Raw genomic sequence first — 13,483 nt, 5'->3', positions numbered from 1 at the left:
TTTCGCATGGTAAAACATTGATTGTTCTCAGTTAACATCTCGACTTGATCACTATCAACCTCAACTGATCTACCTGAGCATGGAGCAACATCCTGTGAGAAATCTCCACTATGAAACTTTGCAAACCACTCTTTGACACATTCAATCCATCACAGCACCTTCTCCGTATGCTGCACAATCTTTTTTTTTTTCATTTTGGTTACATTTTTACCTTTCTTGAAACAATACAGTGTAATGTGCTAAAACGTTGCTTATTTTCTTTCATTTTCAATATTAAAATAGCTACACAAAAATTCACCAATTTTACTTTTAAAAAATGTACACTGATATTCACAACTGTCACAATATAATCTAGCCAAATTGTTTTGAATGAAGTTAAAGACAGTAAGTGCTACTAGCCTCATTTCCCAGAAAAAAACAAATAAAATATATTTTTAAAAGATTTGTTTATTTATTTTTGGAGAGAGGGGAAAGGAGAGAGAAAGAGAGATTCCTTCAATTTGCGGTTGCCTCTCATGTATCCCCACTACTGGGGACCTGGCCCCCAACCCAGGCATGTGCCCTGACTGGGAATCGAAATGGCAACCCTTTGGTTCCCAGGTCAGTGCTCAATCCACTGAGCCACATCAGCTAAGGCTTAACCTATACTTTAAAAGTAAGTATCTTTACCTTTGAATAAAACTTATTAGTTTCCTGACATACCCAGAAGATAGATATAATAGCCAGTATTTTTTAAAAGATAGGAATAACAATAATTTCTCAATTCCTCCTTCCTCAAGGTAGAACCTAATGCCAATCTTCCTTGTTCCTAAGTCTGTGTTTAAGTTTTTACTCCTTTCCGGGAAAACAAATTTCAAATTACTGGATGACTTCTTTTTGTTTTATTATTTTTAAAGATTTTATTTACTTATTTTTAGAGAGAGGGGAAGGGAGAAAGACAGGAAGAGAAACATCAATGTGTGGTTGCCTGTTACGTGCCCCTGGCCAGGGATATGGCCTGCAACCCAAGTATGTGTCCTGGCCAGTAATCAAACTGGTGAACCCTTGGTTTGCAGGCCAGCGCTCAATCCTTTGAGCCACACCAGTCAGGACTGGATGACTTTTTCAGTGTCCTCTATATACAACAGTCACATAACATTTGACCTGTTTAATACACTTACTGAATTTTGCTTCTAAATGAAAAGTTATACACAAACAATAAAGATGGCTTGGAAAAATAGAAATAAATGCCTGTAATGCTGTTATCCCAAAAGAATCACGTTATTTTGGTACAGATTTTTTTACTTAAAAAATGTAGATGTGTAGATGTACATTTAAAAAAAGGTATTTCATACAATTCTGTACATTTTTCATTGAACAATATATCCTCCATAGTAACAACCTCCAACATAATTATTTCTTTACATTTTTAATAGGTAAGTATGGCACATAAACCAAAGGTGTAAGAGAATTAAGCTTCTGGTCACAATATTTTTTTTTACCAACTGATCAACATACGATCTTATTTTATGTGTGTTTGTGTCTAAAGACACCTTATTTAATACATAATATACCATTTATTCATTAATACTGAATGAACTCAAAGCCAACAGCACTATAACTCACATTTGAATGACACTTTATTACATGTATTTTCTTTCCTGTGCATAGAAACACTGCACAGGACTACTGAGCTACTCTTAGGGGCCATTTCAAACAGGAAAATCACCAATAAAAAGCACCCCCCGCCCGCTCCAAGGCACTGAAATAGGCCACAAAAGACACCTGTTTACACTACGAAAACTGAAACAAAAGGCAGCGAATTGCCGTGTTTGATCTCAGTTGGAAGTGTGTACATTAGGTGACTTAGGAGACTCAAATTTTTCAGTGATCTGTTCATGTCTGTGAATAACCATGAAAGCAAGCATCGATTTGCGGGTTACAAATAAATTTTAGCAAGTAGATAAATTTACAAACATGGAGCCAACAAATAATTAAAAGTGACTTCATACAAAGGAGTTTATAGTGAAAGGCTCCTTACTGTTCCTGGGGTCCCAATTTGTCCCCGGGTCATGAATATATGTTTTTTGACTACTGTATTTTGCCATGTATGATACGCTACTATGTATAATGCACACCCACATCTTGGTGCTGCTCATGTATAATGTATATCCTTCATACCACCCCTATATAATGCGCATCCTTATTTTTCCCCTCAAAATTTTCGGCAAAAATGTGTGCATTATACACAGAAGAATACGATAATCCCTTTACCTTCTTTTAGCCAGTCCCCACCTACACCCACCCCTCTTATAGCTGTCAGTCTGTTCCCTGTTTCTATTTTTGCTTGTTAGTTTATTTTGTTCATTAGATTCTACTTAAAAGTGAGATCATATGGCATTTGTCTTTTACCCATTGGCTTATTTCATTTAGCATAATAGTTTCCAGTTCCATCCATGCTATGAAAAGAATTCCTTCTTTTTTACTGCTGTGTAGTATCCCACTGTGTTTGTTTTTTTTTAATCTACCCATCTACTGATGTGCACTTAGGTGGTTTCCAAATCTTGGCTATTGTAAACAGCATGGTTATGAAGACAGGAGTGCGTATACTCCTCTGAACTGGTGTTTCAGGATTCTTAGGATATATTCCCAGAAGTGGAATTGCTGGCCCTTACTACTGTACTGATTATATATCCTGACCCTTCCTTATCAATTTAAATGGTTTTCACTTTTAAAATTTTTGTGAACAGCTGTCCACTGGATGTGGTAAAATTTATTTTAAATGAAGGTTTCATTATTTCATGCATCTTCCTATTACAAATTATGCTACAAAGAGTCATTCTGCTTCTATTTCACTTTGCACATATGAAGCACAGGTATAACAGTACCTTTGTAAGATGCAGCCAAATAAGCCTCTGTGCAGAAAAGAGCTGATTGAGCAGCCTTAAAACTGCTATCATTACACTCTTGGCTTGCAAGATTGGCCCTTGGCTGGCATGTGGAAACTTGGCACTCAGATTGTGCCTAGACTATTTGTGCAAATATGGCTTATGCTGAACACCTGTAATCCTTCTGGGAGTCTGGAGCTTGGTATGTATTAGGAGGAAGGCGCCTATGCAACCCACACTAATAAAACTTCAGGTCTCTCATGGGCTCCCCTGCACAGAAACATCACACCACACTGATGCATTTTCATGGCTGGGGAGAGTGTCTGCTCTGTGTGACCTCACATGGTAGGGAGAGATAATCAAGAAACCACATATGAATTCTTCCAGACTCTGCCTGTCCTTTTCTCTTATGATCAGACAGTGTATCCTTACTATATCACTGTAATAAATCTTACCCAGGAAATCAACTACATGCCAAGTCCCATTAGTTCTTCTAGGGAATCTCTAACTATAGATCTTAGAGACCCTGACACAAACCCTGGCCAGGTAGCTCAGTTGGTTAGAGTGCCAACATACTTTTCCAAGGAGTTGTGCCAATTTACACTTTGCCAGCAGTGACATGACTTTTTAAAAGCTACAGAGTATATATACCTTTCTGTGAATTTTAGTGAATTCCTTGCTATTTGGAAGACAAGAAGCAGAGAAGACAGTTAAGAGACTATAAATTTGGAACCAGAGTAGCTGTATGAGCCCAGGCATAGAAACTGCATATTTTAGTCTCTTCCTTCCTACCCTACCCTTTCCAACAATTCAGTCCAAAGTCATTAGGTGAGGCTGAGATAGGTAGGCATTCATGCTGGGAAAGGGAAGGATCTACTTGACAAGGTGGGACTGGCATAGGGTGTCAGACCCTGAGGAGTTAGTATGACTTTCTTGCGTAGGAGGATGGCCTGGCAGACTGATGGAGTCTGAGTAGGGTGAGCAAGGTGAGCAAGATTTCTGTGTAGAAGGAATCCTAATGTAGGCTGAGGAGGGTATACTCATGGACAGTCTGACCAGAATGAGCATCCAAGACCAAAGAAGCTGAGAAGGGCTGGATCTTCCTGAGTGGGAACCTGGTAGAGTCAGAGAATGAACAAGGTGAGAGGAATGAGCACCTCACATGGGAGGGCTGCCCAACACAGAGTATCAGAACCCAAAGGTGTGAAAACGGCATCCATAGGAGGCAGAGGGCTCCTGAGTAGGATGATGAGGTCTAAGCAGGATGAGGAAGGAGTCCTCACAGTGACATGGGGGGGGGGGGGGGCTAGTATAGGGTGATAGCACCAAAACAAGGTGAGAAAGATGTCCCTGTGGAAAAGCAGCCTCATGTGTGATGTCAGAACCTGAAAGGAAGGAAGAGGCTGGGATATAATACTGATTTACATAACTAGGCAACTGATCAAATAAGTACTATTAAGGACAATGGGAACCAAGTTTCTCACTTAGAGAAAAGTTACAAGTATAAAAAAGACAGTGCCTGTAATGTTGGTGAATTAGAAGCATCTATGTGAACTCACAACTTTTTTTTTAATCCTCACCTGAGGATATTTTTTCATTGCTTTTAGAGAAAGGGGAAAGGGGAGAGAGAAACATTGATGTGAGAAACATCTATCAGTTGCCTCCTGTATGCCCCTGGACTGGGGATTGAAACCACAACCTAGGTATGTGCACCAACTGGGGACTGAACCTGCGACCCTTCAGTTACACAATGACACTCCAACCAACTGAGCCACACAAGCCAGAGATGAACTCACGATTTTCAATACATAAGTATACAGTAACAAATAATGATGTAAATGCACATATATGTGCATACATATATGATGTGTACACACATATACAAATTCTCTCCTTCTGTCCATTGTAGGCCTGGAAACAGCAACACTCAAGGAGCAGCTCAAATTTTACTTCTATATTCTATTTTTTCACTAAAAGTAACCAGAGTTCCTTGTAGATATGGCTGATTCCAAGGCTAGGGAAGGCAAAGTACAGGGTGAACCTAGAAAATCTTATTAAGCCAGAAAGCAAAGAAGTATTCAAAGAATGATGGAAACATCTAAAGGACACAAAAACCAGCTTGAAGGGCTCTTACTGCCCAAATCTAGGTCTATTTGAGGATAAAATATATGACAATAATGGAGTATAACACACTGGATAAAATGGGAAACCATGAGTTTGCACAAATACAAATGTCCCTGTGGAAAAGAAGTTTCATATATGATGTCAGAACCTCAGAGGAAAGAAGAGGCTGGGATATAAATCACTGAAAAATACTGAAATTTTGATGAAAAATGAGATAATTACAGGGTCTCAAAGTACCTCTCCCCAAAATACTACAAAAACAAAACCTTTATAGTGAAGCAATCTGGTATTTACACCTTAACGATGCAATCAAAGTTCACATTAGCAGTAACAGGATAATCAAAATTGTATGCTATTTAATAATCGTATGCAATTGTGTGCATACTATTATCACACAGAATATCACCTGTGTGATATTCCTGCCAAAAATACAACACCTGAATTTAGTTACGAGGAAATCCATATCAGACTTATCGAAAATGAGTAACACTCTACCAAATAACCTCTAACTACCAAAAGTGTTAATGCCAATGAAAGGCAAGCAAAGCCTGAGTGATCCAGACTGGAGGTGACTGTCGAGTCAAGACAACTGCAGGCAACACTTGTTCTGGACACACTCCTTCTACAATAAAGAACATTACTGGTACAATGGCAAAACTCGAATCAGATCTGTGAGTTAAATGAAGGTAATATATCAATGTTAATTTTCTAATTTTGAAGGTTTTTTATGGTTACAGAGGAGAATGTCCTTGTTTGTAGGAAATACTCATGAAAATATCTCGAGGTGACAGGGAATGTCAGTAATTTACTCCTAAATATCTCAGAAAAAAAAGTTTTATAATGTACTTGCAACTTGTAAGTTTGAGATTATTTGAAAATAAACATAGAAATGAAAATATTCCACAAATATACAAAGTTTTTACACTGGAGTCTAAGCAGGGTGAGCAAGGTGAGCCAAGACTTCTGTGTAGAAGGAATCCTAATGTAGGATGAGGAGGGCATACTCATGGACAGTCTGACCAGAATGAGCATCCAAGACCAAGCAGGATGAGAAAGGCTGGATTAGATACAGTACCAAACTGCCTTCCAGAAAAACAATACCAATTCTACTCCATAACATGTAGATATTAAGCGAGCATTGTAATAAAGACAGAAATTTCACTGGATTATTCCCAGTAATTTAACTCACAAGTTATATAAAACATCATTTTCCCCTTATATTTTTAAATGGCCCATCATGCACCAGACTACCTGTTATAATACAAATTCAAAACTTACATCAATCTCCATGTGCCTGAACCTGCATACTTGTCTAAAACAGCGCCCTTCTTGCCATAATGTGCAAACAGTTTCATTTCCTAGTGCAGCTTCACAATGACGGAATGGACAGCTGTCACCCTGTAAACAAAGAGAGTAATACAAAAAAGAACTGTGATGCTGAAATAGACCCCAAGGAAAATGTTCATTATAATAGTTTCCTGGCAACCAGACAAAGGAGCAAGGAGAGAAAGTCAAGACAGAAGACAACTGAGGCACGATAACAATAATAATAATCAGAGGTCAACAAAGTTATAGTTTTCTACAACCTATTTCCTGTCACTACCCTTCATCTTATGTGACAACATGAACAACACAAGCTGAAAGATGACACAAGTTGAAAAAGACAAGTAGGAGTACTAGACACTCTTTAAAAATACATTTTACAGTTCACCCTCAACACAATTTAAGACATCCCAACTTGTGTAATTAGCTTTTAATGAAAAATCAGAAAAGGAAGTAAACAGATAAGGATTTAAGTGTAATTCTATGTTTTACTATGTACTTTATACAATGATAGTATTTGAGACAAAATGCTACTGTTGTGCAAACTAGTATGTAAGATTAGGGCTTTGCTCAAAACTGTTCATTTTAAACATGGCACCAAGCTGATTTAAGAAAAGTTTTTGTAACAACATGGATATTTATAGAGTTTGTCATAAAGGAACGACAGAAAACAGATTAATCTAAATGAACTACATTGCAATGAAGCAAAAAAAAGACAGGAAGTTTTGGACAAAAAAGAGAAAAAGCTACAAAAGCATATTTAGAAGACTGTTTTAGTATTCAAGAAGAAATCTGAAGTCTAATTCAACACATGGCAGTTTCTAGAAGTACAATACAATACACCCATTCATTTAATATAAGGCAAATCAAAGGCCAAAATGCTCCTAATTCCACAGGTACTCTGAACAGATTAATTATCTGTAAGAGACATTTTCACTTTTGTAGAACATGAAGAACATAAAAATGAAGAAACAATATGATGAAGAATGAATTCACAACAGATAAACAGTTCAGAAAAACAAAACATAAAAACAACTTAGTATACTGAAAATATCTTATCCAATTTTATTAGGGAAATCAAAGAAAACCAATTTTAGAGATTGCAATTCTTACTTTGGTACATGTAGAATAGAAAAAAAAATAGCAGTCTTCTCCTTGATTAGGCATGCTGGATAGATCCTGAAATCAGAAGTGGCTTCTTGAAAATAAGCCACTGCTTCCTCAAGGTGAGGACCAGCTTCAAGTCCTCTTGAAACGGATTTAATCTTCCAAATGACAACTCAATAACAGAAATCGCCTTTAAAATGTAATCCTAAAATGAAGAAACAGTGAATTAAAGTATTTCAGGTAAATTCTTCTGACTTCCTTCTAATCGCCAAACTAATGAAATCACATTATTAAAACCAAATTTTATTAGTATTACTATGTTTGTGCCTATACAGACTCTTGTAAACACACTGACTCATATTTTATCCTCATGTGATGTTGTACATTCTCACGTATAATGTACACTTTCTGTTAAGGATAGCCATGCTCTTCTCTCTTCCATATTCTTTATGGTGTTTGTTATACACTGTTTCAACATAAGCACTGCTAGCTCAACAAATGAGCTACATTTTATATTAGTGGGACTTAGATTACTTTACATAAGATACTTGCTAAATCTACATTTCTTTTTTCTTTATTTTTTTCTTAATGCTCACCTGAGGACATATCCATTGATCTGAAGATCAAGGGAGATAAAAAGAGTGAAACACTGATGTCAGAGAAACATCTACGAGTTGCCTCCCAAATGCACCCTGACGGGTCCAAAGCTGCAACCTACGCAAGTTCCCTGGCCAGGAATTGAACTGAAACTATTAGGTTTACAGGACGATGCTCCAACCAACTGAGCTATACTGGCCGAAAGGTAAATCTACATTTCTGACATTTTCTGAGTAACAAAAGTTTCAGTATTTTTCACAAGCATTTTTATTTTAAAAGTATGTAATTTTAAGTAGGTTAGGAAAAAGTTTCTCTATAGAATACCTGCAGAACCAGCTTAAGATGGTTAAAGAGTTGCACACTAATTACAAATGAGCAAAAGAAGTCCTTGAGGTTCTTCCCAGAAAACACAGTTGATCCTTGAACAGAGATTTAAACTGCACAGGTCCACTTATATATGTAGGTATTTTCAACTGACCCACACAGAGTTCAAGGCCACACTGTTCAAGGGTCAACTCCAAGGTTGGGAATCTATGCAGAGGGCTGATTGTAGTTATATGCTAATTTTTTATTACAAAGGCAATTTCAGTGGAGAAAGAATAGTCCTTTCAGTAAATGGTGCTGGGACAACTGGACATTTACCTGGAAAAATATATCTAGACACAGACCTTACACCTGTCACAAAAATTAAAATGGGTCATAGACCTAATATAAAATACAAAAACTATAACACTTCATAAAGATAAAAAACTTCTGCTCTGCAAAAGCACTGTTAAGAGAATGAAATGGCAATACTGGAAGAAAATCTTTGCAAAAACACATAAAAAGCATATGGAGAGATGATCAACATCTGTGTCATTAGGGAATCCAAAATTCCTCCTAGAATAGCTAAAATCCAAAACAGTGACACTAGTGAATGCTGGTGAGGATGTGAAACCCCAAGAAAAAAACCTGGAAAAATGTAACACTAAACAGTGTTTACCATTCCTAGGATGGTAGGATTATAGGTGGCTATTTATTACGTTGTTTTATGTTCACAACATTAAATTTTCTACTATAATGTAACATACCCACAACAAAAAAAATTAAGTCTGCTCTAACTGGCCTGACAATGATCCACTACAGAATGACACAAGGGTTGGACCTTTAATAGCACCCCACTGATGCATCAGCAGGATTCTCCTGGCCCAAATCCCAGGAAATGCATCCTACATTCTCAGGTAGAGAAGAGGTAATTTTAAAAAACTGCTTGAAGCAAAATTGCTTCAAGGGGCATCAAGTCTCTAGGGATATTCATATAATTACAATGACACATACACAAAAAGGAAAAGTATTAATCGGATGAAAATGAAAAAATTTTACCATAGAAATATTTTTGAGAAAGGACAAAGTTTAGAGGTCAATTTCATCCCTGAAATCAACATTGCAAAGACACATGAAATGGTGGTTTTAAGAACCACTCCCCCAGATACTAATCAAACAACAAAATGGTTCTTATGAAATGGCAGCAAAGTAAGTTTTTCAATTTGGGCTCTACAAAACTCCCTCAGAGGTAGGCAGGGGGCATGGAGAGATTGAATTTTTAGTATATGGCACCCCCTTACTAATGTTTCAACAAACCCTTCATATACTGTATTTTGCCGTGTATAATGTGCACTCATGTTTTCCTGCACATTATACACAGGATTGTCATGCCTATGTTTATGCCCATGGTCTGTAATCATTACAACAACGTATAATGCACACCCTTATTTTTCCCTCAAAAATTTAGGCAAAAAAGTGCATGTTACACATGGCAATATATAGTGTATGTTTTAAACAAAGAGCTTCTGTAACTTCAGTAGAAGGAAAAAATATAATTGCTACTCAAGAAAATGGCGAAAACAAAATCTAGAGATTAAAAATTGACAGTAGTCACCACTAACTCAAATAAAAACCCAAAACCAAGATGCATACTGATATAGTTCTTAAGTTTTAAAAGGAAAAAAAAGTATTCAGGATGCCAAGAAAAACCCAATTACTTTTTAACAAAAAGTAGCTGTTTGAAAGCAGGAAGCCAAGATGACTAATTGATCCCCTCCCACTCCACTGATGAATAATGTAGGAAAAAAGAAAAGAAATTCTTTTAAAATCCTCATACTCTCAGCAAATTTTAAAAACATAGTTTAATAGAAATGAACATATGGCTACAAATGACAAAGAGGAAAAACAAGAAAAAGCTCGAATATAAGGAAACTAAAATTTAGCCTCTTCCTCCAAAAATAGATTTTGAAATCTCTTCAAATCTAAAAGAATATCTCTTTTCAAATCTAGAAGGATAAACATTGATGAAAAACACAATATATGAATTATAAAATACCAATTGCAGGACATCTCCCAGAATGCAAAAAGATGTCAATCAATATGAGACAAAAGGTATGTAACATGAAAATAATTCCAGAAGACTCCATTTCTTATCAAATTCTGTAAGAAATGGAATTGGTAGAGATAATAAAAATAACAATACAAGAAAACTTCCCTAAACTGAATCAACTTGAAGCTTTTTAAAACTCATCATTGTGAGGTGAGAGGAAGGGGTGGTGGGTGGAGGTGGAAGAGAATATAAGGGGGATAAATAGTAATGGGAAAAAAAATAATAAACTATTAAAAAAGGGGAAACTCATCAAATACCATGCAGAAATTTTCTTTCAAGAAATCTCTATACCACAGATGTGAAATTTTTGAATTCCAATAGTAACAACAGAATCATATAGACTCCTAAAAAAGTAGACTGGTGACAAGGGAAAGAAAATCAGATTTAATGTCTGACTTTGTATCTCAATCTTTAAATGCCAAAAGACAAATTGCTAAGAATCAGAATTTAAAGGAGAGATTTAGCCTTTTAAACTACATTTTAAGAAGATTTCAGGACTTGGTAGTTTTTAGACATGAAATGTCTCAAATAGTATACAATTTATGTACTTCATATATTCTTGAACAAATTACTTAAGGAAGTATTTCAACCTGAAAAAAAAATTAGAAAAAACTCAACAGAAGAAAAAAACAACCACGTCACGGGCGCTATTTCACCGCTTTCTAAAACAGCTTTAAAACAACTGCTTTGGATATCCCATTTATGATACAGCTGATAAAACCTAATTAAAGCAAACTGAGTCACAGTATATTAAGAGTAACATGATATGATCAAAAAAGGTTTATTCTCGAACTACGAATGGCTTAACATTAGGAAAGTCATTACATTAATAAAGCAGAGTAAAAACAAAAATCAAAACCATGTTATCTTAAGATTTCAAAAAAGAACAAATTATAAAAAAGAAGAGAGTTTAAAATGGTATTTAAAAAATATTAAAATGGCATAAACACACTTATCATCAGAAACCATCAGCATACTAGAAGCTCACTCAAGTCAAAGAAAAACACTCACTCACTGTCTCTACTATCACTCAACACTGTTCCAGAGAGTCGAGCATACACTCATTCTCATTTTCTCTCTCTCTCTCTCTCTCTCTCTCTCTCTCTCTGGGGAAAAAAAGGTGTAAAGGCTAGAAAGGATGAGGCAAAAAAACTTAGTATCTGCAGATTCTATGCTTGCAAACTCATTCAGATAACAATCTCATTTACAATAAAACTGTAAGATACATATGAAGACTATGAAGAGGTATACAAGACTCACAGTAAATTAAAAACAAAACGAAAAAACTACAAAAACTATGTACTAATGCACAGCAGACCTAGATAATGGAGAGACAATGACTTAAAGTTAAGTTTATTTTTCCCTCAAAACTGTGTACCTTGAACACAACTCAAGTCAATCTCCTGATCAGAGTTTATTATTGGAACTTGACAAACTGCAAAATCATCTAGAATAACTGAGAAAAATAGAGAAATTTTAAAAAGAGTAGGAGAGCCATGCTCTACCTGACTTTACAATAGATGTGAAATGCAACATTTAAACATAATGTTGGCAAATAAATGAGTACAAGACCAACAGAATTCAAGTGAATATATGAGTAAATGTAATACATGAAAAAATGGCATCTAAAATTAACAAAAAAAGTTGGCCATCCATCTGAAAATATTCTACTCCATACAAAAATGTTCCAGGGGAATAAAAGCAAGGATGGCAGAGGCTGTAGCTCACTAATTTAAAGCACTATACTAACAGTGTAAATTTATAACTGCACTCAGCAAAAAGGCAAGCCAACATTTGACATGTCTATTATGCTTATGAGAGGAAGAGTGACAATGTCATTTAACTACAATCCCTAGATTACATCTTTAATATAAAAAATACAACCATCAAGCCCTGACCAGTGTGGCTGAGTTGGTTGGGCATCATCACACAAAGCCAAAGGTTGCTGGTTCAATTCCCAGCTGGGGCACGTACAGGAGGCAACGGATCTGTGTTTCTCTGTCACATCAATGTGTCTCTGCCTTTCTCCCTCCCTTTCCCTCTCTAAAAATAAATACAAATATATATTAAAAAATCTTAAGCCTTGGCTGCTGTGGTTCAGTAGATTGACTACCGGCCTACAAAATAAAAAGGGTCGCTGGCTCGATTCCCAATCAGGGCACATGCCTGGGTTGCAGGCTAGGTACATGAAAGGCAGCCACACACACGTTTCTCTTCCTCTTGTTCTCCCTCCCTTCTCTCTAAAAACAAGTAAAATCTATTTTTAAAAATCTTAATATATATATGTGTATATCCATCCAGGCACTGGGGAAAAATGCATGGTAATTTTTTATAAGCTCAGAGTGAAAGAAACCTTTCCTACTACAATACTAGTTAAAAACCTTAACAGTAAAATTGGTAGATTTGACTACATAAAATGGAAAACATTTTTATGTAACAAAAGATCAGCAACAAAGATTAGTATTTTTACTAATAAAAGGAACATGTCAAAAACTTTTACAAATCAAAAAGACTTCATTAAATTCAGTAAATTAGTACAACCTCTTTACAATCAATTGTAACAATTCTACAATTTCACATCTGAGAAATGGTTCTGAGAAACAGTCAAAGAGATGTGTGTATAGAGCTGTTACAGGATGTGCAACTATTTTGTTTACAAGTGCAAAACCAAAGGTCTATCAATAAGGTATATGTTAAATTATTGCACATTCATATAAAGGCACACTGCTTAGTCATTTCAAAAGGATGAGGCAGAGTTGTGTGTGTGGAGATGGAACTATGCTGTGATAAACTATTAACGGGTGCTTTTCTCTGAGGAGATTTCTGAGGAGATGGAATTACAAGGTTTCACCTTGGCTACACTGTTTTTATAATGTGCATGTACTACATTATTAAAAGGGGGAGAGAGTACCTCTAACCCCAAACCAAAAGCTTATAAACAATTACAAGGAAAAAAATGTCTTGACAATGGCTAATTTCTTATTGATTTGGGAAAATTATGCCATAAATTGCAAAAATGTTTACTCCTTTAATGAGAAAAAAACCATTTCCA

At 35.9% G+C, this 13,483-nt stretch overlaps 1 protein-coding gene across 7 annotated transcripts in view; it reads right to left on the bottom strand.

Annotated features, from left to right (window-relative positions):
• Positions 1-13,483, bottom strand: part of ZC3H11A (zinc finger CCCH-type containing 11A) — a 42,381-nt gene that overhangs the window by 21,482 nt on the left and 7,416 nt on the right. For all 7 annotated transcript variants that reach the window (XM_045841494.1, XM_045841496.1, XM_045841495.1 and 4 more), the window contains 2 exons: positions 7,428-7,626; positions 6,270-6,389 (listed from right to left, as the gene is read on the bottom strand). In XM_045841494.1, the coding sequence (XP_045697450.1) occupies positions 6,270-6,389; positions 7,428-7,481 (174 nt within the window). In that variant the 5' untranslated portion in view covers positions 7,482-7,626. The remainder of the gene's footprint in view (positions 1-6,269; positions 6,390-7,427; positions 7,627-13,483) is intronic.

This window comes from Phyllostomus hastatus, unplaced genomic scaffold, assembly GCF_019186645.2.
Source record: "Phyllostomus hastatus isolate PE091 unplaced genomic scaffold, TTU_PhHast_1.1 phas_contig_36, whole genome shotgun sequence".
Taxonomy (NCBI): Eukaryota; Metazoa; Chordata; class Mammalia; order Chiroptera; family Phyllostomidae; genus Phyllostomus; species Phyllostomus hastatus.
This window is presented reverse-complemented; position numbering and strand designations above follow the sequence as displayed.